This window comes from Ixodes scapularis, unplaced genomic scaffold (assembly GCF_016920785.2).
Source record: "Ixodes scapularis isolate PalLabHiFi unplaced genomic scaffold, ASM1692078v2 PGA_scaffold10__122_contigs__length_95168666, whole genome shotgun sequence".
Classification (NCBI taxonomy): Eukaryota; Metazoa; Arthropoda; class Arachnida; order Ixodida; family Ixodidae; genus Ixodes; species Ixodes scapularis.
Window position 1 is genome coordinate 67,355,428 of NW_024609836.1, and position 12,149 is coordinate 67,367,576.

At 47.3% G+C, this 12,149-nt stretch overlaps 1 protein-coding gene across 1 annotated transcript in view; it reads left to right on the forward strand.

The window, feature by feature from the left end:
- The window catches only part of LOC8038343 (neuronal PAS domain-containing protein 4), a 105,885-nt gene that overhangs the window by 24,449 nt on the left and 69,287 nt on the right, over window positions 1-12,149 (forward strand). Inside the window, exon 3 of the mRNA XM_042288583.1 lies at window positions 6,393-6,404. Coding sequence (XP_042144517.1) covers window positions 6,393-6,404 — 12 coding nt within the window. The remainder of the gene's footprint in view (window positions 1-6,392; window positions 6,405-12,149) is intronic.

Below are 12,149 nucleotides of genomic sequence, written 5' to 3' on the forward strand. Positions count from 1 at the left end.
GGTCGGCACGAGAAGCGGCCGCCGAAATGAAAAAGGTGGAGAGGGAGACAACGGACGAGAGGAGAGCCACGTTACTGGCGCCCCGCTGCGGCCAGACGCCGAAATACACTTCTTCCGAGCGGGCAAGTGGGTTTCGGATCCTCGCCGCTGCAAGAGCTGTGCGCTGACGTCCAGGTTCCTCGAGAAATGACTTGATGCTCTGTGCTACCAGATCCTCGCACTCTATGGATCCGTCGTCGAACTGCCAGGCTTTGTGAGCGTAGAGGAGGCTTTGCCGAAGCTCTTATTCTGCCAGTGAGACTATGAACCGGCAAAAATTGGACTGAACGAATCGACGTGAATTCCGTGAACAGGTGTATACACCATACACGTTTTCACTTCAAGAACCGTAAAAAAAATAGTCCGGCCTTTCGCGGAGCAATAATAATTTCTCACTTTATGTGGAAAGTTAAAATATATGGAGGTGCCTTTTAAGTTAGATATATTTAGGGTTCTGCGTTTTCGGTTTTTATTTTTTCAAAATTCGGCGTATTTTTTCGGTGTTTATTTTAAAATTAAATTTTCGTTTTTTTTCGGTGTATATTTATTTCCTAAAAATTTACAGTTTGCTTTTTTTTTTTTGGTGAATATGAAAGAAAACCATCGGACAACGGATCAGATTATCCTTTAACTGTGATATCTGTGATCACTCAAAGAATGACGGCACATATGCGTGCGTCGTTTTCGCTACAACTTCCGTCAGGACACACCTCGAAATCGCGGGCATAACTTCTTCAGCGCGCTTCTTTTTCCTTCCTATTCTGACGACGTGACCGTATGAGGTGATTACCTGCACTCCAGTGGAATGGCAAAAAAAAAAAAAAAAAGAAATCCATTGTATTTATGTTCTCAATTACAGGTAAGTTTGAGAGAGGGCGTTAAGAGAGGTCTTAATTGACGGCTTTCCTCGATGTCCACTGAAGTGCAGGAAACAAAAATCCTTACAGTAGCCCACATCGAGACTTTTTTTTTGTTTTTTAGGATCGGGAACTTGACACATTAAGCCCAATCACAGAAAGGACACAGATGTCCCGCGAAGGCCAGTCGAAGACCTCTTTTGTTACATGTTAAAGTTCGGAAGAGGGCAATCACGAAGACGTCGCACAGTGTCGAACCTTGCAAAGCCCTCCCTCTTGCCACCGCCCCTCCCCCAGCCACCTCAACGCGGCCCTCAAAGCGGTTAAAACCGAAGTTCAGAAAACGATTAGACATACTTTTATCGGTTTTTATTCGTTTAAACCGAAAACGCCGAACCTTCAAACTGACCTTTTTCGGTTAAAACCGAATTTCCGAAAATGAATTCGGCGTACTTTTATCGGTGTTTATCGGTTTAAACCGAAAAGTCCGAACCCTAGCATATATGTTATCTTATCAAGACGTACACGTTTCGAGCACCAAAAGCGCCGCTTCTTCCTCCGACAACCAATTCTTGTAAGGACTACTTCGCGCGGCGTATGAGAAATGCGTAAATCGGTTTCTTTTAGGTGGAAACGAATATAGAGAGTAGAGTGTCAGAAACGTAAGTTTTTCGCGGCGTTTTTAGTCCCGAAAATAGAATCACTGACATGTGTATCGCAGGAGCAAATCTATGTTTCACAGGAGGAAACTTATGTAGAATTCGAAAACTCCTAAATGACAGCGTGGACAGGCTTTTTTAAATTTTGTTTTCTCTCTGCCGTTTACTTTGGTTTGCACGCAGGCAGAAAAGTAAAACAAATTTTGAAACAACTCGGTATCAAATACTTATCAATCAATCTCACCAGTTCGCCAGTCAATCAACATGAATGTATAAAAAGCCTCACATTTCACAACAAATTAAAAAAATATTATGTAAAACTCGAGGGATATATGAAAAAGGTCAAAAGAAGCATAGAAAGAATAAAAGGCAAACCTTGTAAATGAAAAAAAAAAAAGATAACATTGTGACTTAGTAAAAGTATTAACTATATTTGGTTTTCTAGCAAGGACGCAAAATATATTGGGGGAATCCAAAAACTATAGTTCTTAAAGATCGTACACGATCTTTAAAAAATGAACGCATTTGAAGGACCTGTTTGGTCGTCTTCAGTACGTATCGTGCATGCGACAGTCCGTTATAGAAGCTGCACGCATAGTATGCGGTCATTACTTTAGTCTAAGACTACAAATGTGCGGCACCCTCACAAACCCTTTGTATGTGTTTATCAGTACTCTGACAACCCTCTGCACATTGAAATAAAACTAACGATATATTGAAGCACCATCTCCTCGTAAAATGTCTGGTGACGTTAATTTAAATTAATTACGGCATTGAGAGGTCACGGGCACCTCGAACACCCACCATTCCATCCAAATAATCCGCGTAAAAAAAAAAAAAGAAGTCATCATCTTGTTTTTTCAGGCGTGAATTTAGGCGCTACTTTTCTTTTGATCGGACGGTGGGGGCACCGCTGAGAAGGTAGGTCCCTCCCCGGAGGTCCATCTAGTCCTGGTACGCGAAGCGAGCTTCATCTCGTCCCGCATCCTTCACCGAGGCGCGTCCACGCCTCGAAGCGTTGCAGGAGCAGGAGACGGGGGGAGGTCGCGACCTCCGACCATCGGGGAGGGGTCACGCCCTTACATCCCCGATGAGGGTAGCTACGCCGTCGTCAAGGCAACAACAACAACAACAATACGGTCGCAGGACAGGCACTGGTCTGGTATGCGCCGGAACGGTGCTCGGCGCTCTGCAGCTCTCGAAGCACCGGTGTCTTGCCGTCGACCCCCGAGAAAGAGCGGTAGAGGTCCATTCCCACGACCCCGTGACAGGCAGAATTAACCCAAAGTGCACCGAAGAAGAAGCTCGACCCGATCTATGGCTGCCCTCGGGGGCTATGGTTACGGCTAGCGCGTCTTGCAGACGGTGCGGGTGGGTATATGTATACAGGAATTGCGGAGGGACTAGGCGGGCGCATGGACTTGGTCACCGAATATGATGCCCGTATGAAGGGTCCTTAGACGATTATGGTTCTATGATGATTTTGCGTTGTTCCATAGTGTTAGCCTCGAGAGGTTTCGGTGGCGCCCCCTCGTGTCCACTCGTATGACGTCGTATGAAGGAGGCGGTCCATCCTGGCATTAGGAAGCGTGGTGATCAGTATAGAGACTATATACGGTATAAAATGAACACCGCGGAAGCCGCGGGCAGAACAAATCGGTATCTTGCCGACAGCAACGTTTTGAGACTCGTTTTGATTTCGTATTCAAAATTTTCATGCGAAAATCGAACAAAAAGGTTGTCTCTAAAAAAAAAGGACTCACAGAAATAAGAATATTTTTTTTTTCTCAAGTTCATTTGCACACGCGCGTAGAAGTCCAGATCTTGTGAATGCTTGGTGTGCTGGGCAAGTTGGTAATGGACATTCATGTAAAAAAAAGCGCAAAAAAAGACGGGACAAAAATACGAAGAACCACACAGGACAAGCGCTTGTCCTGTGTGCTTCTTCGTCTTTTTGTCCCGTCTTTTTTGCGCTATTTTTAACATGAAAGTACAGATCCTTTACCTGTCCCCCATTTTCGTTGCATATTTATTTGAAATGCATAAAACCTTCCGTGATCGCTCTTATTTTTATTATCGTTGCTATTCTCACTTAATTTAGAAATTAACACAAATTTCCTCTTGCGCTGTTCTTTTTTTCGTTTAAAATTAGAAAACGCTGTTTTCGGTGTCTTCCATGAGAGGGCGGTTGTACAAGTAAATAAATACTCGTACACATAAACGTCTCTTGTAAACGTTAATGAATATAGTCAAACTAGCATAAAAAAATAACACAAAAAGAGGCACATTGGCGCATGCACGTGAAAATAATTGAAATTTTATGTCACATACTAAAATGTGCGTGTAATCGCCAATCTGAAAAATCGTTGCCACAAAGACATACACGAATGAAAACGAACACCCATTATAGGTATATTAAGAAAATGCATAAAACATGGAAAGAATTTTGCGATATACTAAAAACATATTTCACCTGCGTTTTTTTTTTTTTTTTTTACACATTACATATTTAGTGCACATTTGTTGCATTCATTTTTGCCCAGAAAAACGGCGAACAAAACAAAAGGCACCGAAAACCAAGGAGCTACACGCCGCCGTAAAACACGGGTCCACACACACTTGGGAGATTTAGTTACGGGTTTCAATTGAGCCAGTTGGTGCATGTTACTTGGACTGGGGCCAGCTGAACTTAGAGGAGAGATGAAGCGTGAGAAACAGGGACAGAAAAAGACATAGACACTCCGCGTCTATGTCTATGTCTGTCTTTTTCTGTCCCTGTTTCTCACGCTTCATCTCTCCTCTAAGTTCAGCTGGCCCCAGTCCAAGTAACTTGGGAGACTTTTCTCGCTATCTATTCTCACTTTCCCACGGCAAGAGGGCGTCTATGGAACCGCCCCTTGTTAGGCCTAACTTAGGTCTAACCGGCGTTCCGTTCGTCCCCGCGTCTGCCGACACCAGACGACGATCACGGGCTTCCCCGAAAACGGCTCCAATTCTATCGCGTGCCCTCGGGCGACAGCAGCGAAGCCTTCTCGGGCGCAGCAGGTCAACTTGTAGAAAAAAACAAAAAAAAAAAACATCACCAGAACATAGAAACACCACAAGAAAAGCACTTATATAACACCAAATCGAAACGCCAAAATTATGGGAAAGGCGTCTTCTGATGCAACGATCTCGCTGTCGCTCGATTAGTCGTTGTAATTACCTTGCTCACTTTAAGAAACGGTAGGATCGCACATCCCACCAGAAGTGCGTATATTGTTCACTTGGGGGCGCTATCGCTGGAGTCAACGAAGAGCGGATATAAGACGCCATTAATTTTCAACATGACTTGCAGTCCCTAAACATTCATATAACAAATTGGCTTCCAAACAGAAGTTTCTTGAATCGTAGGTCAACAACGCACTCACAACAAGGGCGTCAAGGAGTCAACAGCCGAGACGTAGATGCTTCTATCGTCGTTGTCGGTGTTGTAATTGCAACCCCCGCTTTGGAAGACACTAAAGCATAGCGCCCCCCCCCCCCCCCCCCCCTTCCACTCACCTTCAAATTTCGAACACTTGACACAAGGGGTCGCTGTACAACGCCTCTCTAAAGTTGCAGGGTGGCCGGTTTTAGATGACCTAGCAGAACGACGGCTTCAGTGCGGCCGATTCGGAAAGAACCAAGCGGACAACGTCAGACTAAATAGAAAACAAAGCCGTGCGAGAAGAATACAGATACAAATTTACCGAAAAAAACAAACGAAAACGATCTGTGAGCAGGAAAGAAAATTGCAACTTTCGGGTGTTCGTTTTAGTAAATGGTAGGAGGAGTCGGAACAATTACGACTTTTCGTTCGGTTCGACTTCAACCCGGAATTATAACTTCCGAAAACGTAAAGGAGGCTCAGAAAACGAGATTTCCCTTGTCTCTGGGCGAAACCAGTAGGTTCTGCAAGTACTTGATATATATAAATTTGTACGAGAGACAAAAAAAAAAAACAAAAAACGAACACACTAGATGGCGGTGCGACGTGGGACTCCCGGTAAATTGCTCTCGAATTGCTGCGATCGGGCAAAAGTGGTGTCCGCCCGCAACCTTTTTTGGCGCTTGTACGATTGCCCCAAAGAGGGGGCGTGGCCGTCGCCCCCTCCCCTCATTTTGTTCGCACGCACGTTATTTACGAAGTCCGCTTATCGCTACGTATTCGGGCGTCCAAAATGGAACTTGTCTATACGCAATCGTTTTCTCCCTGGAGGCTCAATGTCGAAAAACAGAACTGAGCCATTTCGATTCTTCACCATTTATTTTATTGTTATTATTATTTTGATTATATATATTTTTTCTCGTGATTTGTCGTGAGTTGGTGTTCGATAAGTGGCAGGGTTGGCTTCCGTAATTACGTTTCTTTTTCCCAAAGAAATCGAGTTGCACTTGGTGCGCATCTTTATTTATTTTCTAACTTTTTTTTTTTAGGTGGCTATGCGTGCCAGCGGGCCACGCACAGATGGGGTAGGATTCATGAGACGTGACTTACACTTGCCGCAAGCTAATGTATACGAGTTATATAGCTGCATAAGGTAACTAACTCCAATAGTTGGGGACTTTTTCTTCTTTGTTCTTTAGGAAGGTGGGGGGGGGGGGGGGAGAAGGGGGGGGGGATGGTAAGTATAATCAGTAAAGCGCGATCCAAACCAACGCTTCTTTTTGCGCCTGTAGGTCGTGCGGCTGCGGATGTGACGCATTTCGTGGCGTTTTTGCTGTTTCCGGGCGCGCTTTCTGAGTCAGAACCGTGCGCTTTGGTTTGGACGGGCGAAACTTCGGGCGAGCGCGCACGCGCGCACGCAGGCACGAGCGCACAAGCAAAGTGCAACTGCGACAGACTGGCCGGCCAGACGGCGAGAGAAAGAGAGAGAGAGAGAGAGATCGCGTTGTCATGTTGGAAGAGAATAAAAGGGAGGGAGGAGAGGGCAGCCAGACGGCGAGAAACGCGGAGCCGGAACTAGCTTGCCCTCCACCGATTGGCCGGGACACAGGAGCGCCCTACTACGTCACCGCGCGTTTTTGTGCGCGTTGAGAAAGAAGTTGAAATCAACCAACTTTCTTGTGCGCGCCCGGAAGGAGCGAAGAAGCGGCGTGACGTCACGAAAATACGTCACATCCGCAGCCGCACGACCTACAGGCGCAAAAAGAAGCGTTGGTTTGGATCGCGCTTTAGCCGCGCACCTCTCAAGCATCGTGTAATTTCAGCCGGCGAAATTCCGTACTTAGTCTTGTCTGCAAACCACGGCGCCCTTACGCGACCTTGAGTATACACAATGTAACGCGTAACGTTTGTACCAGCAGCATCCAGTATGCCAAGTGAATTCTGATCCGCTTGTGACTTGCTGAAATGTTTTCTTTTTCTTCTTTGCCCTTCCCTGTAAACGTTTTCAATCAGCCATTTGTGCACGGATCTTTAAAAAAAAACCCATAACCTTCTTTCTTTTTTTCTGTCTTTTTGTTCTCACTTTATCATTATGGTTTTAGAAGTGTCAACGTCACTAGTTTTAATGACTGAACACCTTACCTCATTGACGAAATAATCTGAGGCAAATCATTCGTTCCTCTTGTTCGACACTCCTTCGACACGTACGCGGAGCTAGAATTAGCAACGCTTCGGTCGGCAGCTCAATCGGTAAGAGAAGTAGACGCAAAAAGACTTCATTAGCCTCGCAGCTATATAACGAACAATTTGGAAGGAGTCATCTAAGTCGTGCGCGGCATGACAATGTCTCTTGAGCGCCCGACGCCCGTCCTCAAGAATACCTTCCTGTGGACCGTAAAAAAAAAAAAAAACAGTAAACAGTTAAAAAAGAAGAAACAACGAAGTAGAGAATGAAAGCAACGCAGATATAAAAATGAAATGATGCAAACACACACACGCGCGCGCAAATGAATTATCTTCTTGCCGCAAGCGAACGAATTTTTCGTGGATTCGCCACGCGGCCAAAGACTTGTGAGCGGTGTCATCCGGGAAACGTACGACCACCTGGCCGCGCAATGCCGGTCGCTCGTTTCCGTAAACAATGGGAGAGGGTATACGCTTCCAGGTACGCGACTGCGGCTACCACAACACGGGCAGCGCGCTCTGGACTTCGCGACCGGCCGACGAAAGAACCTGTCCTTGCTCCGCCATCTTGCTACCGGCGTGTGTCGGTCGTCTGTTAGTAAAGCCTTGCTAAGGAGTGCCCAAGGTTGTCAGACTGGCATCCTGACAAAGCATTTTTTAAGTCAAGGTGACCAGACTAGCTTTTGCAGCGTGGCTGCTTGGAGATATGTTACATGGGCAGTCATTCTTGCAAGATGCGGATTGACAGGCTAAGTGTTCAGGGGAAACTCCTCCCAACTTTTTGCACTTTAGCAGGGCGAACGCTATAGAGAGGAGGTCGCTGTCAGCGAACTACACCAGGACGGTTTCGCGTCTCGTTGATGTACGTGAGTTATTGGCCAGGGCCGGCTCGCTAGAAACAACGTCTCAGCTAAGACTGGGGGGAAAAAAGCACCGCCAAAGCCAGCGCACGAGCTCAGCGGGACTCAAACCGTGTCTCAAGACGCTCGCGCGCCAGTTACCCTTTGCATGCAGTGCGTTTTCTCACCCAGTCTCAGCTGAGACACTGTTCCAGCAAGCCGGTCCTCGTCCGCAATATTGTTGTCACCGCGCAGGCAAAAATTCTAACGGTTCAAAAAAAAAAAAAAAAAGAAACGCAGAAGGGTTTATCATTGCACTTTTAGTTCAAAGCTTAGGTTCTAACTATTGTTAATTGTCTTCAAACATGAACAAACTCTCCTCCTTTTGGTGCTAGTACCTGTCAACTGCCCGTCACCTCACTTCGAATAGACAAAGCATCGAATAGACAAAGCATTCTAACCAATATCTTCGGTTAAAAATGAAAGGATCATGCTCTCATTAGGCTTTTCTGAAGGAAAAGCCTGATAATGGCGTGGCCGATACCACAAGGAAGACCTCATTGACCCTGAGGAAAAGATACTCAGTTCACTTTACATCTCCAGGTCTACACCAGGAGATGTAGAGTGAACTGAGTAATGGCTAAACCACTACCATAATAATTATAATCAACATCATCATCGTCGTCGTTATAAAGAAAGGGCTGTTAATCCCCTCTTTCAGCGGAAGCGGGGGCTCTACGTCCCTAACATCAATCAGCTTATCATATTGTGTCGCAACCTCAAAATAACCAATTTAGAAGCAGTCTTCAGCAGCCTGTCGCGTTAGTCACGTGGTGCTGGAGGATTCGACGTACCACGAAGCTAGCTCGCGTTTCGGGGGGGACGAGAAGAGAAAGGCTCGATGTTCCATATGGAAGGAGAGCAGCCTCCACCCATCCCGAGTCTTGAGACCATCACCGCCTTTCCCTCCGATGGACGAGATTGTTTTTCTCGGGACACAGAAGCGAAACTGAAGCCATCATTTTTTATTCTTTTCCTTGCCAATCCCCAGAGGCTTCTGTGTAAACCATCCGTCTCGTTCAATCTTATCCCCGAGGGGACGGCGGCAACTACGTAGTATATATACAAGGCAGACTTTTTCTTCTGTGGGAAATCCGAGAAGGTATATAAGGACACGTGCGTAGATCAAACGCGGGGCCCGTTTTTTTGTATGTTTTTTTTTTTCCTGGGGCGGGGGGGCGTAGACACCCCCAAAAATTAATTAAGCGCCAAGCCCAGTGTTCCCAGGTGGAGCCCGAGCGGTCTTCTTGGACGGTCCGAAGAGAAGAAAAGCGAAACAAAAATAAATAAATCCTGCCTCCGGTGTTGCTTTTCTGAAACTGGATATCCTTCTTCAAGACGCTGTTAGCGAGAGGACCACCCCGCCCTCTGATCTCTTCCAGAGGTCTTCAACACTCTTACACGCGGAGGGGTGTGACGTTTTTGTAGCGGCCCCCACGCCTTTGGAATTTCTTAAAACAAAAAAGACAAACAAAACAAAACAAAAAAACAGTTCCGTACCCTTTGTTCGCTTTGTCTAGGGTTTACAGCTGCAGCCCATACCTGCTGACGCGAGTAAATCAGACATCTATAGCTACGTGAAACAGCCCCGAGCAAAAAAGGAAAATATATCTGGAAGTTCCTCAGCCGTCTGAAGATGGTTAGGTGCAGTTTATTGCTACAGCGCAGTTCAAGTACGCAACCGGACGGTTTGATAAAACTACGGGAGAGTGTCGACTGAAAGCTAAGAAATTTGCCAACCTCTTAATTAATGTCGGTGAAAACGGATCAAGGGTACTTCGTTCACTATGCTTCATCGTTCTAGAAGGCTCACCTGCTCTTCGCGTTCTGGAGTTCTTTTTCTCCGTGCCAGCAAACCTCTAGATAGTCCGGTTCACACGTGTATACATCGCTCATTTTAACGTAACTTAGTACTGATGCAGCCCGTGCATCAGCACTGAATCAATAGGGAGTAGATCGTTCCGATAGCTCCGATGACGATACCCGGTACTCCGCAGACGCCTTTGCTCATACATCGTATCGTTATCGGGATTCGTTATCGGAGGTGTTGGGACAATCTACTAAAACTCGCCAATAGCGCAAAGTCAGTGCTGCGGATCAGCAAGGTCAGCGCTTACAGCTGAGGTAGGGCTGTGGTGAATGTGTGAACGCGCCTTGTACCTTCTAACGTGCTCCCTTTCCGTTTGCAATCATGAACAAAAGTTACGGCGGAAACCAAGAAATAGCGAATCCCCCCCTTCCCCCCGCTCCACCCCTCTTTTGTTTCTTTCTTTTTATGTCTAGAAGACAGCATTACTTAAATCGTCTTCCAGTCTTCAGGCCCTGTGAATTCTGTGGCATACACTTTGACTCGTCATTACGGTAAAACTTTATGCACAGAACGCTCAAGATTTGAAACCGTTAACCCTTTTAATTGTGTCCCTGTATAGAAACAACATACAGAAAACAAAAATCGAGTCATCCCCGTTCTTTAGTAGGTTAAGAAAGGCAGGGGTGGATTATTATGCTGACGTTTAATGCTTCCTGATTGGTTTTTCGATGTTCTCATCGGAAAATGCCGCAATCTAATTGGCCGAAGAACGAGAATGAAATTTTCGGGACTCGCCACGCCTTGCGTTTCTTAAAATGTCGTTGACTGTAGGCCGACACACAGCTCAGGATTGATCTCCATATCTCTAGGAAGGACTAAACAAAAACAGCGAGTTTGAAAAAAAAAAAAAATGCTTCGAATGTGGTCTGCTCGGACATTGCCAGCTAAAAAGCAAGGCCTTGAGCATGACGTCATCGTAAGTGTATCCCCAACCGTTCCCACAAGCGGAAAGCCCGCCGACGCTCGGCGAGAGTCACCGCAAAGCGGCAGAAGCGTCCGCCTTGACGTCACCACGTGCTACACAGAGTGCAAGTTCGTTTGCTTCTTGCACAGGGATGGCGATCATGTCAAAAAGCTAAACTTACATTGGCTGATTGTAAAAAGAAAATATAGTGGGTAGACCTTGAGGCATCACGTAGCATTGAGGTCTACCCACTAATCCTCTGAAACAAAGCCAATCAGAACTCGGCGCCGTTCTGACGTCACCGCTGCGTGGATCCACAAGTGATGACGTATGTGGAGGAAAAGACGCGGGCCTTTGTCTTCTAGGTAATATCGGTTCAGAGCGGGGCTTCAGCGGCGGTCGTCGCGTCTCCTCTAATCCACGCGTGGTCGTTGTCGTCGGTGTGGGTCAAGCGAAGCCGCTCCATCATGGGCGCGGCGCAACGTCGCCCGGTCCTATGGCGCCCGAACCGGACTTGCCCGGCTCCCACTTCCGTTTTTTGTGGTGCAATGCGCTGCCCGGAGCCGACTCTCACGCCGCGGACACCGCTTACACGTCGTACTAAAGGCAGCCTGCGGACAGTGCCTGATGATGTGTGATGCCCGAGTCCCACTAGAGCGACAAGCAGAAACAAACGACAGCGACAAGCCTCAAATCAGAGTCCTTCGCGATTTGACAGGCTTTGTCGAATGAAGGAGCCTATGCACTAACACGAGCATCATGCACGCGAGGGCATGGGCGCACCGACCGGGGGGGGGGGGGGGGGGGGGGGGAGGCAAAGTGGGCGCTTGCCCCCCCCCCCCCTCCCCAGTTCTCAGAGTGGAGGGGGGCAAGGCATGTGTTTCGCCCCCCCCCCCCCCCTCCCAAAAACAGCCGCCACTGGGCAGGGCAAACGCTGGCCGGCGGCGATCAAGGGATACCAAGGGCACCGCCCCCCGGCCCGGGAAGGGTCTGGTTTGCGCCCCCCCCCCCCCCCCCCCCACACACACACACACACACACTCAAAAACAAGTTGGTACGACACTGTGCGAGGATATCTCTGGCCGGCTTGCAATCACTCGTGCTTACTTCACGTGCACCGAACGACTAAACGCCTGCCAAAGGTATACCATCGCGAGCATGCTGCATGTGTTTGAGGCTTGTCGCTGTCGTTTGTTTTTTGTTTGTCGCTCTAGTGGGACTCGGCCATATGCACTGTGAATGCGGCTCTTAGTTCTTCCTTCCGAACCCAAGAGTTCGGCAATTTGCTGTTTGTGTGTATGCTTATGTAGTCTCCAGTTAGTCAGCCT